Consider the following 14,760-nt stretch of genomic DNA (forward strand, 5'->3'; position numbering starts at 1 on the left):
CTGTTGACTGCGGATTAAATACTGTGAATTGATTTTGCAGTGTGCAGGATATTACTCAGTTCCTAATATCACACATAATATTTTCCTACATTTTTTTTAATACCTCAGGTGCAGTATTTTAAGAACTTTTTTATATTAAAGTGATGTACAAGGGTTCTCGTGGAAATATAACTATGCAGAAACATTTGTACTTGTCCCCACATACTAGGGAAAATGCCAATTTGCTGTAAACAAGCTGTTTCTGGCCATCGCTAGAAGGTTCTGTTCTGAGACAGCAGACATGTTTTGCATTCGGCTGATTTAGGAATCCATCTCCCAGGAGCAGATTTTGCAGAGAACAGCAGAAACTACTGAGAGGAAAGCAGCTGTAGGCAACATTGCTGCTAACATGATTAATCTTTAGCTAGTGACACCTAATAATGATATTTTTTAGAGGCTGCTGGGACAAGTAAATCTTGCCTTGAAAGTAATTACAGTGTAAAGAGGAATTATGTAAGCTGCCATTTCTGAACTGGTTGTAAATAAGACAGCTGGCCTGGTTGGTGCTCTGAATTTTTTACCTTTTGAATCACTGACCCAGATTGAGGATGTTCAGCAAATCGGCACATAACTTATGTCTATGGGCTGTGTCTATCTACATTTTTGTTTCAGATGTCTGACTGATATTACTGAAACCAGAAGATCAGCTTTACATCCAGACAATTACCAATCAGTTCAGTAATGGCAGCTTACATCATCTCCAGTATAGGGCTGTACCACAATCCTAGATTTCACCAGCAGGTGGAGATACTGGTGGAGAGAGTAATATCCGTTTCCTCTCTGAACAAACTCGAGGGCTGTGGGGCAGTTTGATTTTATGACATTCCCAACAAAGAAAGGATTCCATATTTCTACAATGAAGGTGATTAGAATCCTGTCATTGAACAAGTCTCACGTACTTTGCTACGTACAACACACAACACAACAGGTCACAGCCAAAACCGAAAAAAAAGGACTTAAGATGAGGAAAGGGGAGCAAATCCTCATTAAAGAAGATGCCCACCCTCAGACAACTGTATAGTAACCTTAAGGCAACCATGCGTTAGAGACAATTGTGCAATTTTAGAAGGAGATCATAGGGAAAGGCGTGTCTATACTTACTTTTAGACAATGAACATAGATGGGGATGGAATTTTCTGACCAGCAAACTTTTCTTATTAGATAAAAAAGTAACTGATGTAAAGAAAATGCAGGTGTTGCCTACTATAAGGTATGGCAAGTGCTTAGAAGTTCTCAAGTTTTGGAAAATGATATAAAAGAGTTTAACTGTACAGACATAGTTTGGATAGGTTTAGTGTGAAGGAAACAAAGCCCTGGATAATTAGGAAAATCACAAGAATGCCCCAACACGAAGAGTGCACAGAACAGATAGATCCTAATACAAATGCATAACAGTCTTGGAGAATAAAGTCGAAAGGAAGATCAAGTAGCTTGGAAACCCCCTTTGTAACACTCAAAAACAGACAATAAGTAACAAAGAACATACAAAAAAAAATCAAAAAATATCTCAGAGCAGCCAAAAGGATAGTAAATACAGCCATGAGTCTACTGAGAAGAACTGCAGATTAACATATGGAGTCAGAGATACCTGAGCTCATTATAATTACAATTTGTGCCATGGGGTCAACCAGTTAGATGGTTTTCACCAGCTATTGGGTTTTCTTGGCAAAATACAAAAGCGAAGGCCATTGATGATGCCAATTAACCTAGAAGTAAATTTTAGAGTTGGGGAGGAAATCTGTGAAAACGCTTTATATGGCATAGTGGGTGTCAAACCAAAGACCAGAGTGTGGCCAAGTTGAAGAGCTAACACCTAAGCACCACACTCCCTACCCAACTTATTTCCTTATGAAATAAAATGTTATAGTTCTACGTTATATCTACAACATATTGTAAACCCTTGCTAAACGCATCGCATAAATTAACTACTCTATAATTTTTATACTACAAGTCCAACGGCGGTTCGGTTGAGATATCACACAATGGGCCTGATTTATTAAAGCTCTCAGAGGCATGAGAAGATAAACTATCATGGGAGAAGTTGGGTAATCCAGCAAACCTTGAACTGTTTTTTTTTTTGCTATATGTTGGCAGTCCTGGACCAGAATTATTCCAGGTTTGCTCTATCACGCAGGTTGTTCCATGATAGTCTTGGAAAACCTTAATAAATCAGGCCCAATGTGTTGTGTTGAGAAATGATACAAAGCTTCTGACTGGATTTCATAGGATAGATATCACAGAATTCTAGCCATAGTCTGGACAATTTTAAGGGCAAGAGATAAATATCTGAGCTTGAATGTAGGCATTCATATATAAAGTTGTAGTCGGAAGTATACAGGCCAGAAGACTAAAATTGCCCTGTTACATTATTCCATTGTATAACATATGACCTCTGTAGGCCTCATTGATATCTTTTTTAGTATTTGGATACTGGTGGATAATGTGCTGCGTTGCATACTGGAGCAAGGTATCTCCTTCCATTTATTAAGCCACAGTAGATAACTAAGAATGTAGCGCAGAGTGGGCATGGGGTTTGGGGATCTAAGTCTCTTATTTACCTCTTGACTCCATACGCCATGTTTAATAAAGAGTCCAGCCTGCGAAAGAAGGGACAGGAGAGGGAGTGCAGTGTTAGTCATTGCGCAGGATTAGGGGGGTTGTTGGAAGGGCCACAAAGCTGCTCTGGGTAATCACAAAGGGACAAAAAACAGCATGAGTAGCCTCAGTATAAAACAAATCTACACATCCACACACGTGCTAACTGATACATAAGTGCCTTGAGTTAGCAATTAAGTCCATATTATCCGTTTGATAGAAGGTAAAGACTACTTAATTTTGAGCTAAAAACCACAACAAAAAGAAAAGTACCACAAAACTACTAAACAAGACTCACAAAGCACAATACACAAAAATGAAAATGCTAGACAAAGAAAGCTCCACCAGACAAGCACTTAAGTTGATTACAAAACAGAATAAAGATGAGTGTTGTCCATAACAAGTTTCTTTTATCATGTAGTCGAGAAAGTGAAAGAAGGAGTAAAATTGTTTTTTATGAACAATAGCAGCTCTTCTTGATGAATTTTACAAATCATGACCATTGTGCTTAAGAATACAGCTAAATTTTGAGCTCAGTGGGACGTCTTTCGGGATGATTGTAGAAATAGCAATTGCACAAAAGATAACACTGAAAACAAAAAGACATCCAATATTTTGATTATTGATCTTTGGCCATAGACTCCATTTTATTGTAATATTCTTCTATTGTTTAGATGATTGTGGCTAAGTTGAAGTTTCTACGTCATGCCATATGCTGAGGTTTTCAAAGAAAACTGCAAACATTATGAAGACAAACCAAAAAAGCTGATGCAGCCTGACAACACATTTATGGTGCCCATTTGGACATTTAGATGAACCCAAACACCCATCTGATCATTCATTAGTTTGGTGCCTGAAATCTTGTCTATTGCTTGGTTGGGAGTAATAACTGGATGAAGGTTAACAAGACAGTGGCTTGGGAAGCCCAAGCAGAAGGACAAGCCAGCAAACTCCCAAATGATAGATTCTGGATATGGTGCCAGCATGAACAATGGACATTAAGACTCGGAAATGATATACAAGTTCTCATACGTCTTCACAGTTACGGGCCACAAATAAACGTGGTGAGTTGGCCTAAAGACTATGAAGTATACACTAGACATAGGTCAACAATGAGGGCCTCATAAGATTATTGACAAAATAATCTTCATGTAGGGTGAAACAGTAGAATCAGTAGCCTAGGATGCTAAGTGCATCTTGTGGAGTTTATTAATGTGTAATGAGATATTACAACGGAAAGATCACATAGAAGGTGTGCAAAGATACAGAAAGGATAATGGAATGGCAAAAGCCTTTCTTTTTAAAGAAAGTTTGAAGATAATAGTTACTGGAAGTTGAATAATTCAGAAATGAATAAAAAAAACTGTTTGGTAGTGCCAAATGATATTTGGATGTAAGGCACCAATGTAGGATGGCTAATGATTGGGAAGTTATGAGATGGGTGTTACATAGCCAGTACAGAGGTGCAGTAGGAAGAGACACAGGATTGGGTTATGAAATCAAAGTGGAGCTGGTATCTGTGTACTTTCTTCATAACTGATAGGCAGTGATATTAATGAAGAAGGTAACGCAGACTGGGTCTGGTATGAGTTAGTCTTGTGGAAAAGGGAAAAGGATTGGGAAGTTTTTAGAAAAGAGTAAGGCAAGACAAGGGGGAAGTCAAGGATGAGAAGGGAGTGTTAGGTTTCTTGTAGGGGTGCCTTACCTGAATCTCTGTGTCTGGTGGTGAAGGGGTCCTGTGTACCTCCGGGCTGTGGTCTGGTAAAGGTGGGTAAGCAGGGCTTGACCTGTTTTCTGGCTGGGGTTGTTGGCAAATTTCACTGTGATTGGTTCACTAGCTCCCAGTGGCTTTTGACCATTCAACCCCTTGATTGCTTCCTCAGCTTCTATCCTTTTATCAAACCGGATAAAGCCCACTCCTCGCGAGACGCCTGCAAGTGAGATAACCAACAGTGTCACGTGTATATCTATCTCTAAAGGCCCATAGACTAAAAATAAATCTGCATTAGGTCATTCACTAAATCATAATTATCATTTATTTAAAGTATAACTAAGTCTAGATTTGCCCCTTAAAAATGGAACAATTGTACTTAAAAAGCCACTTGGCTGGAAGTAAAGTCAATCTGTAGCTAGGTGAAGAGAGGACTGTCGTACCTGTGACTTGGTCAACCAAGATACGTGAGGTGATGATCCTGCCGTACTGTGAGAAAAGCTGCTCCATCTCCTTCTGATTCATAGTTTTTGGAAGGCTGCTCACATAGAGATTGGCATCGCGTATGGAGGCAGAGCTTGGCCGGGCATAGGATACCTGTGTCAAAGCAAAAAACAATTATGTCAACCTGTAAAGCAAATCTAAAACCAAAATTTTTTACTTCATTTAGCAAAGGTTAGAAACCTGCAGATTTGCCACTGTTGGAGAATAGATTCCCTTTTTGACCCAATGACCATTGTCACCAAGAATGAAAGTGAAGGAAATCCAAAATATCACAAGAATGAAAATACAAAGAAGGGGGTCTTTCATTTAGAACATTTGTATAGATGAGAACTGTCCAAGAGAAGATTTCCCTCACTTAAAGCTTTGGCATTAGATATACTTTAGGTTGAGGCCCTAACATTCTAGTGAGCCATTATTATCAAACCAAGTTTCACTATAGGTCACTGAAGTTATAAGACCTGGAGGTTGCCACACATGTGAAGCAACACAAGAGATCATTAAATACTACTAGAAGTATAAATTCACTCAGACATCTCTCAGGACAGGACAGGGGACCAAGCGGCATACATTTCTCATGGCAACCTTTGGAGGATCCCAAGGACTCCATTGGACCCTGGTTAAGAAGCCCTGTACCATTTATACAGGCTGTGTAGGTGTACATGGGAACTTTGTACATTTTACTAGACGAGGGCCAGATGGTGATATAATTACATTCAATGTCACATGCTAGCTGCTGGTTCATACATAGTGAATAAGTCAGTAGCTAAATAGAGGGGCAAAAAATTAATCTTGCACACTGACCCCTTGACAATTCTGTACTGAAGAAAGCCCTAAAGCTCTAGAAATGGGAACAGGGACAGTAAATGTCTCCAGGCAAGTCACTGTGAGATATGTGACCATCTACGGTCAAGTTTCGGCTAGTTCCAAATAGGCAGACACCTAACTCCAGGATAAAAGGAGAAAAGAAACCTTCACTTCTAGAAACAGCAAGCCGGAATACCAGAATTCTCCCTCTTCTCACAGAATAGAAAAGCATCGGCCTAACATATTATAATGATTATATCCACCTGAAATAACAAGCTTCTCTGGAAGTTGGAGGTTCCTAATGTCCCCTATGGGTGTCACAGTTTGAGTATTACTATCATAGGGACACACCAAATAAGAGCAGGCCTTTTTATTCTTTGACGTCACCCGTCAAGAAGTCAGTGAGTTTGGAAATGGCAATCCCTACCCTATCCTGCCCTATCCCTATCTTCTCCAGAAATTTTTGCAGCTCCATTATTAAACTTTATTATAGACTCTTGTTAAAAAAATTCTATTGCAAGCAATCTGTAACCCCTTCAATATTTCAATATTTTCTACAAGGCTCTCTTTAGAGCATGTTGCTTATCAGAAACACGCCACAGACCAACATGGCAATGAGCAATGAAGATGTTAATTGGCTGTTTTCCCCCGAGAGAAAGGATTGTTTGCTGAGCCCCTAGCCACTGTTACCACAGAAAGACTCAGCCGCTCAAGGGAGTCTCCCATGAGCCTTTGCAGCATCAACATTGGGTAGAGCAGATGGAGACTGATCTGATGCAATTGTCTCCATGAACCAAAAGTTTAACGGAAGACGAAAGAAAAACATACATTAGACTTCAGGTTTATTTTTGCTGTTTTTATTATATTTTTGTGTTTTCCTGGTGCTCCTATGGGCATTCTATTCCACCAGCAACCAGTGCAATGGTTGGATGAGCCGAATTAGTACCCGATAGTTTGGTGATCAGGATTATCTATATTTGCTCAGCTGACCTTTCCCAATACACAGAGATTCCACTGGTGAAAAGGCAGTATAGACAATTTTAAAATGTAATACTAGGGTGCCCATAATTCCCCAATTCCTTTAGGTTTAGATGGATAGCTTTTAGAGACAATGGCCTGATTTATAAAGCTCTCCAAGGCTAAAGAGGATACACTTTCATCTGTGAAGCTGGGTGATCCAGCAAACCTGGAGTGGATCTGGTCTTTTTTAAAGATCTTAATGTGTAATGGGATATTACAACAGAAATCTGACTTCCATTCCAGGTTTTCTTGATCACCCAGCTTCACTGATGAAAGTGTATCCTCTCCAGCCTTGGAGACGTTTTTAAATCAGGCCCATTGTCTCTAAAAGCCTTCCATCATAATAAATCAGGCCAAATTGGTTAGTTTTGGTCCTATCCTAACCTAAGGAGATAAATGGGCTTATAATTTTAAAAGAAAAACACTAATAACATCACTTTACAAATAGAACCAACTCATGGTAACGTGTCCATAACGGATATTCTTCTAAAATGAAAAAGCTGTACAAGTCTGTACACACTTTCCTTTGCAATATCAAATTGCTTTTTAATACTTGGGACCTTCAAGTAAGCATCACATGTTGTACTTTTACACATTTTGCTCAGACGATTGGTACAATCCCCCCCCCCCCCCAACCTTCTACCTCTTATAATCTATACCTCCTCGTTTCATATAATACCCCTTTGTTATGACTTAATTCTTAAGACTTGATTTTCTTACCAACATTATAACAACATTACAAAAAGTTAATTTACAAAAACCCTTTTGTAACCCAATTCACAGATTTTGAGCAACGCCAATTCAATATAATATAAGAAAGGAATAAATATGATAATGATTGAATGTAGAATACCTCCAGATGTGGATATGTTCAGTGAATGTGTTTCCACCAAAGCATCTTTCATGTGGATTGTTTAGTATAATAAATAGTCAGATTCATGCATGGCTTTTGGATATTAAAAACAAATCAGTCCTAACTAGCTATACCCCATTACAGTCCAGGAGTCAGCGGTGGGCCAGGCAGATTTTTGAGCCACACAGTACTGTACATGTATGGCCTATTGTCCATAGGACATAAAGTAAAAGCCAATCTTCTCAGGTTGACCACTTTTCCTGAAGGGTCTATGGAAAATTGAGCAACACCACTCCCTACATAGACAGCAGCTCCTGGACTGGGTCGCTTGCTGATATAAAGAAAATAAAAGAGGAAAGAGTTCAAATGGGAATGGGTAATGGGGAAATAATGATTAATCCATATATATAGCTTTCCTTTATAAGTGTCTACACTGTATTACAAGATTGTTAGATTTTCTGATTACATGCAAAAAAGTCAAGAAAAGTTAGATTGTGCAGTTCAGTTTTTATTGTGTTAATGTATGCTATCAGTGCCTATCATTAGAGAAAGAATAGAGGACCTCATGGTCACGGCTACCGATAAAATGAAAAGTTATTATTTTTTTTATTTAGGCTGGTTGTTTTAGTTGTGTTGTATGGCTATTGTGAGGGAGTTGGTAGAGTAAAATCTTTAAAGAATTACAAGTCCTTTAACAGCCATGTTTTCTGGGTCTCGACTCCACTCATCTGCTTTGTAGAAGTATTTTAAAGGAACCATTTACACAACTCATTATCCTACATTAGGGAATAAAGAAGCTTTCATGGTGACACACAAACACCTTCTGTTTTAGGGAAATGAATTCATACTTTAAGACTTATTTTTAAAATTGTCTGCAGCAATAAGTGCAGCTAATAGGTATAGTCATTAAACAACAGCTGCTATGCAAGATGACGGATTGGCCTGTATAACACACACACATATCAGCTGTAGTACTTGATGGCCCATGTCACTTTCATTAGCAATAAGTGACACTGACAGCAAATTAAATCGGTCACTGTGCCGGGTCACAATGGGTCCAGCCTCTCTTTTCATTATCTCTGATTAGGTTACTTTTTGGCTTTGCCAGACTTATCCTTTAACTTTTTCCTGCCTTGCACTGATTTGGCCTTTAATGGCAGCAGCTGGCTTCCTGTCCCAACCTACACAACACCCCCCCCTCCCTTCCATTGAGCTAATCTCCAGGGGCAATACCCCATAATTAGCCCAAGAGTGGACAGATGGCTGAGTGCTTTTGTCTCTTACCCAACTCCCCTCCTTTCCTTCCCTCCCTATTCACAGCATCCCTCTCCCCAAGGGGGCAACATCTGAATGACAAAGGCAAGACAAAAGAATGTTCTTCCATCTTGGTCGACCTGCTGACTGAACGATATGCTTTGACCTTAAGAGAGAAGGTATACTGCTTGGAGGGCATCTGTCAGTCTGCCATTCGGGGAAGGGGGAGGCATATCTTATTTCTTTGTTTCAGTGATTGGAAGGGGGGTGACAATCTGTTCCAGACACTTCTGCATGTATAGAATTGTTCGGGGCATGTTTGCACAGAAAATATATTTATCTATCCTATTACCTTCTCTATCCATCTTTTCTGCTTTCATTCTGTACGCTCCACTGGCCAGGCTATTCATCTCAAGAGTTGTGTTATTCCTTTAGCACTTTCTAATCATACAGACCATATATATATATAAACTATCTGTATTACAAACATATATTCATATCTGTCTATATCTAATCCATCTTATATATATATCTCAAATCTATAATTTGTTTTATGTATTTTATCTACTTGTCTTTCTTTTATTTTACTATTTATGCCCTATATATATCTTTTTTTCCCTACCTCATATTTAACCCATTTCTATATATTTATCAATTCTATCTATCTGTCTAACTTTTATATATCTATTTCTGTCCATCCTTATCCCATTAATACAACAAATCTATATCCATATCCGGTCTAATTATCTTTTATATATATATATATATATATATATATTTATTTAGCTACCTGTATCTATATCTATTTATCTATCCTAAATGAATATATTATAATAAATCTATATCTATTACTGTATCTATTAAACTATCTTTCTTCTATACTCCTTATATATCAATCTTTCTATATCCTGCACATTTTCCTCTGCTTACCTCATGTCTAATCCGTATCTTTACATTTTTTAGCTGTATTTGTCTACCCAGATTGTAAACTCTTTTGGGCAGGGTCTTCTCTTTCTGGCCTGATTTATTAAAGCTCTCCAAGGCTGGAGAGGATACACTTTCATCAGTGAAGCTGGATCATCTAACAATTGATTTATTAAAAGTCATTTGCTATTTGTTAGCAAACATTTTCAAATCCTGAACCAGATACATTTCAGGTTTTCTGGATCACTTAGCTTCACTAATGAAAGTATATCCTCTCCAGCCTTGGAGAGCTTTAATAAATCAGGCCCATTGTGTATACAGCTCTGCATATTATGTTGGTGCTATCTATCTATCTATGTATCATTAATTATCTCTCACCCATTTTGCCCACCTCCTAGATTGTAAGCTCTTTGGGGCAGGGTCCTCTCCTCCTCCTGTGTCACTGTGTGTATCTAATTGTACAGCACTGCCTAATATGTTGGCCCTATTTTAATCCTGTTTAATATTATTATTATTATTATTATTATTAATATTAATAGTAATAATAATTATACAGGGGAAGGCACCTTTGCATTCAAACCTAACTGCGGTACCTTAATCAATCAGTTTGATTCCAGCAGAATTTTCTAAATGCATTTTTTGTGCTGCTGTGAATACAACTAGTCGCCCCATATGAGCCAACTCAGCTCCATTCTCATACGTGTTTACCCACAAAGACCAATATAGAAGATCAAATTGGTTTTATGTTCTTCACTGTCATCTTTTAGCTTCCACAGATACCCCCTTCTTATGTGCTCACCTTGATGGTCTTGGTCTGTAGCTTCAGCCCGTTGAGCGTGTTAATGGCCTTATCTGCATCGTTGGGATCCACGTAATTTACAAATCCATATCCTAAGCTCTGACCTGTGAAGGAGAAAGAAAAGGAAAGTGTGAAGGGTGTCATCAGTGACAGTTCTGTCACATACAGATAAAGAGATCTTCACAACTGCTTTTGGCTTTGGAAGGGCAAAGGTCTCCTGACAGACATCTCTGTGTGCACACACAGCCCGCTAATACAAGCTGCACAACAATGGAGGACCACCTGCCTCTACACTTCCCAGGCAATATGCATCACCAGTCAATAAAAGCAATCAAAACCTCTTCTCCAAATGAAAGGAAAGCAGAGCTCTTAAAACAATCCACAGATTTTTTTTTTGCAGACTCCCTTGAGGATGCTGTTGGATGCATTTTGCAGAACTTAATGCGTACCTAAACTCAGAAATTTCACTTTACATAAAGGAGTAGACAACCCTTTTATGTAAGGTAAAAATTCTGTTGTTTGTTTTTTTTTAAGTGCAACACCCTTTTTCTTTTTAAAAAAGGGTGCAGCACTACTCCCTAATTCTTGATCGACTAGGCGATCGACAATGAATGGGAGCACGGGATACCGACGTCATGCATCCTGGGAGGCTCTTGGGTGCTCCTTCTGCGCATGCCCCAGCCTTTTCACACAAAGAGAAAAATTTGCCGATCTCACGCATGCCCAGGGAGATTGTCAAGTTTTTTTTCCATCCTATGTCACCCGATCTCACGCCTGGGTTGGGTAACGTACGATGAAGAACCAGGAAGAAGAGAAGATGGTAGCGCCCGGAGCGTCGGCTCCGGGACAGATGCTGGGACGATGGATCTTACTGCCATGTGGGGGTTGTTTTTTGTACCGTAATAGCTGAAAATTAGTGGTCACCATCAGAAGGACATGAGAAATTATTGTAAAATAAAGGGTTGAAAAAATTACCTATAGTACAGAAAATAAAGAAATCACAGAACTATTGTGTGATACTTCCCCCACCTCCTAGATTGGGGCAGGGTCCTCCCCTCCTCCTGTATCACTGTCTGTATCTGTCTGTCATTTGCAACCCCTATTTAATGTACAGCGGTGCATATGTTGGCGCTATATGAATCCTGTTTATTAATAATAATAATAATAATAATAATAATAACTTTGTCTACTGCAAAAATATATGAAAAGTTTAACTGGAGAGCTGCTTTAAGTTAATGTTAAATACTGATTGAAAATAATTGATGGCAACACAGAGTGAGATTAAATTAATGGCATAATTATATGTTTATCTAGTAACTAGGTACAGCACCCCAATCAGTCAATGAGAAGTAGGGGGCTGTGCATGGGCCTCATGAACCACGGCTGTTTTTTACACATCATTGAGGTTCACAGGAACCCTTTATTGGTTCACTTTGCAAGTCTATTCTATCAAATCCCCCCCCGCCCCCAGAAAAAAACATTGGCGATACATTCATGGTAATTGTCACAAGTTCAAAAAGGATTGGTTCGTATCAAGGAAAACACTACAGCAAAATCTGCAGATCATGTGTGTTTTGTATTGGTGACTACAGTTAACCTTGTCTGTGTAATATGCGCTGAGGTTGCCACTTGCAGTCCCCAGTGGGGGAACGTGTGACAACACGGGACAACAGTTGGAAGAAAGAGACAGAAAGCTGTCATCCTATGACAGCAAATGTGTAAAGGATCTTTGTGGCAGGATTGCCGGGTATTATTTAAATAAAGGTGCAGGTTTGATTGAAAATGCTTGACAATACATCATATCGATAAATTGCATATAATGGTAAATGTTTGTTAGATTTAGAACAGTGCTGGGTAGTTTAAAACCCCTGCAAGGTTTTAAATGTCTGAATTCAAGGGAGATTCTTCTTTATATTTGTACTGGTACCCATAATCAATGGGACAGAACGAGAGGAGAGATCCAAAATATTAGTTATCACCAGAACATAGAGGTCGTACCCGTTCCCTACTTAAACCGATATTTTTTTAAAAGGCTTTTGGCTTTATATTCACTTTACCCTGCCCCTGCTCAATGGCAGACATAACAACTTTCATTTAGAACAAGAATGTAAATATCAGTGATTGACTAAATATTAATGGAAGGCTAAGCATGACGGGACTGAAAGAATGCACCTTCAAAGGAAATTCAGCAATGATTCCTTTTATACATAAGAGAATATACACGGCAGGCTTCATCAATGGAACCTCCAGATCCACCTTCTACCTCTCCATTCTGATCATTGCCCTGGTACAGGTTCTCTTTGAGCAATGCTGACTACTTCCTAAACATATAACACAACTGAAGCAGATAATTGCATTACATTTCTGCTTTACGTAGACGAAATTCTAGAACATAAGGAGTGGATGCTGGCTTGTTAATGTAATATTCTCTTTTTTTCAGCAGTTCCTTGTACAATGGTTATAATAAGGAAATGGGGAGATGATAAGATTACTGCTGAAGGCAGCTAATGGGATCTGTTACATACTGATGGGAAGATCAATGAAAACTGAAGCCCTCGTCTTTGCGAAAATGTGTTATGTCCAGGAGCAAAACAAAACTGATTCTATCTGTGCTTTGTCTGCGGTGGTTTAATGTGGAACTTTTGTTGTCAGATGCAGGGAACGGTAAGAACTTATTTCTGGGCCCAATCAGCCTGTTCTGGTAAATTGCTGTACTTACGTAAATGTGCAGTATTTTGTGTGTTAATGTTCACTAAGTGCACCTGTCTCAGACTATGGCTGTTAAAGTATTTGCACCCTCTTGAAAAAAGCAGTAAATAGGCTTTTGAAAAAGCCATTACTGAACTATGTAGCTGCAGACACTGTGGAGCAATCCAATTCTAAACTTCACAGCAAAAGCATTAAAATCAAAGCTCACTATTACCCCTAACATTAAGGGTGACACCGTGAGCTTCCTGTTTTAGCTCTGGACTATGAAAGAAGGACATTTCACTTCTCAAGCCCCTACTATGCTCTCTATAACCAGTAAACTGTCCAATCTTCTACTTTCCAGCCCCCAGTGCTTGAAACCTATAGCAGCACTGTAAGATGCAATAGACCCTGAATGGTACACAATTCGAGCCCTCAGTCACCCGGGACAAGAACTCTATCCACCCTCCTCACCTAGTGTAGCGAGCACAGCTCTTTAATGACATAATGACAATGTGAGCTCAGGTGGCATCTGACTATAACAAATCTGAAGTAGCTTTCTCAACCAGATCCTGCTAGACAGCCCGCATACTGTATATACAACAAATTTTATCCAGCAGGTAAGAGTTAGAACCTTTGTCAGGTGCTGTCTTTGTCCTGTTGGGGAGATTATCCCTCACTTCCTGTCCCAGAAACACACCAGGAGGACAAAATTTCTCCAGAGTGAGAGAAATTCCCTTCTTCGTTTATCCATTGGAAGATCCCTCTCTATTCATGTAAGAAGTGTAACATTTTGGATTTTCCTTTATATTCTGTCCCAGCTGTGGATATGGGGACACTTTCTATCAAGCTAGGCACACAGGTATAGCATTGCCCAGACATCAGCTAGAAATAGAATACAAGAAAAAGTAAGGAGGCACTGTCCGTCTGGTGCCCATGAAGAAACAAGAAAAAGTTACACAACTAACCTGTAATTTTGTCTCTGACCAGCTTGCAAGATTCAATTTCTCCAATACTGCCGAACAGGCTCTTGAATTCCTCCTGTGTCATATTTTGTGGAAGGTAGTTGACGATCAGGTTGGTTTTGCTGTCGTCCGCAGCTCCATTTGTGCCATTGAGGATGCCCACGCTGCCGGGACCATTACTGGCCTGTGTCTCCATGGTGCTGATTATCTGCTGGAGGGAACAGAAAAGAGGGGAGAGCAAGACGTCAGTATCCATCAAAAAAATGCATATTAGCCATGACAGTGCAATTCATATAATGTTATCTGGGAAATGGATGAAATCATCTATACCGACGTTGAGGTCATCAGTGGCATTGTTAGGACCTCTGGTTACATTATTAATAAATAGTCAGATACAGTAAAGTTTGTGATATCAGCATACTGACCAGAATATGAGCTCACCAATATTATCATCAACAAATTACACTGCCATTTAGGACACATTCATCAGGATGAATCATAAAATTTATTTAGTTCCAAGAAATTAAAGTGCCAGCTCAATCACAATTTTTTTAACGGAAGAACCTTCAACCTGGCAAAGTGCAAAGTCTTTGACACCCTGCTA

General features: G+C 39.1%; 1 protein-coding gene across 5 annotated transcripts in view; it reads right to left on the minus strand.

Moving 5' to 3' along the window:
- Positions 1-14,760, minus strand: part of ELAVL3 (ELAV like RNA binding protein 3) — a 34,215-nt gene that overhangs the window by 4,776 nt on the left and 14,679 nt on the right. For 2 of the 5 annotated variants that reach the window (XM_072399527.1, XM_072399525.1), the window contains exons 2-6: positions 14,160-14,367; positions 10,504-10,607; positions 4,789-4,942; positions 4,340-4,565; positions 2,598-2,636 (exon numbers count right to left, since the gene is read on the minus strand). In XM_072399527.1, the coding sequence (XP_072255628.1) occupies positions 2,598-2,636; positions 4,340-4,565; positions 4,789-4,942; positions 10,504-10,607; positions 14,160-14,367 (731 nt within the window). The remainder of the gene's footprint in view (positions 1-2,597; positions 2,637-4,339; positions 4,566-4,788; positions 4,943-10,503; positions 10,608-14,159; positions 14,368-14,760) is intronic. The other 3 variants (XM_072399529.1, XM_072399528.1, XM_072399526.1) reach the window with 2 other exon arrangements.

Source organism: Pyxicephalus adspersus, chromosome 2 (assembly GCF_032062135.1).
Source record: "Pyxicephalus adspersus chromosome 2, UCB_Pads_2.0, whole genome shotgun sequence".
Lineage (NCBI taxonomy): Eukaryota > Metazoa > Chordata > Amphibia > Anura > Pyxicephalidae > Pyxicephalus > Pyxicephalus adspersus.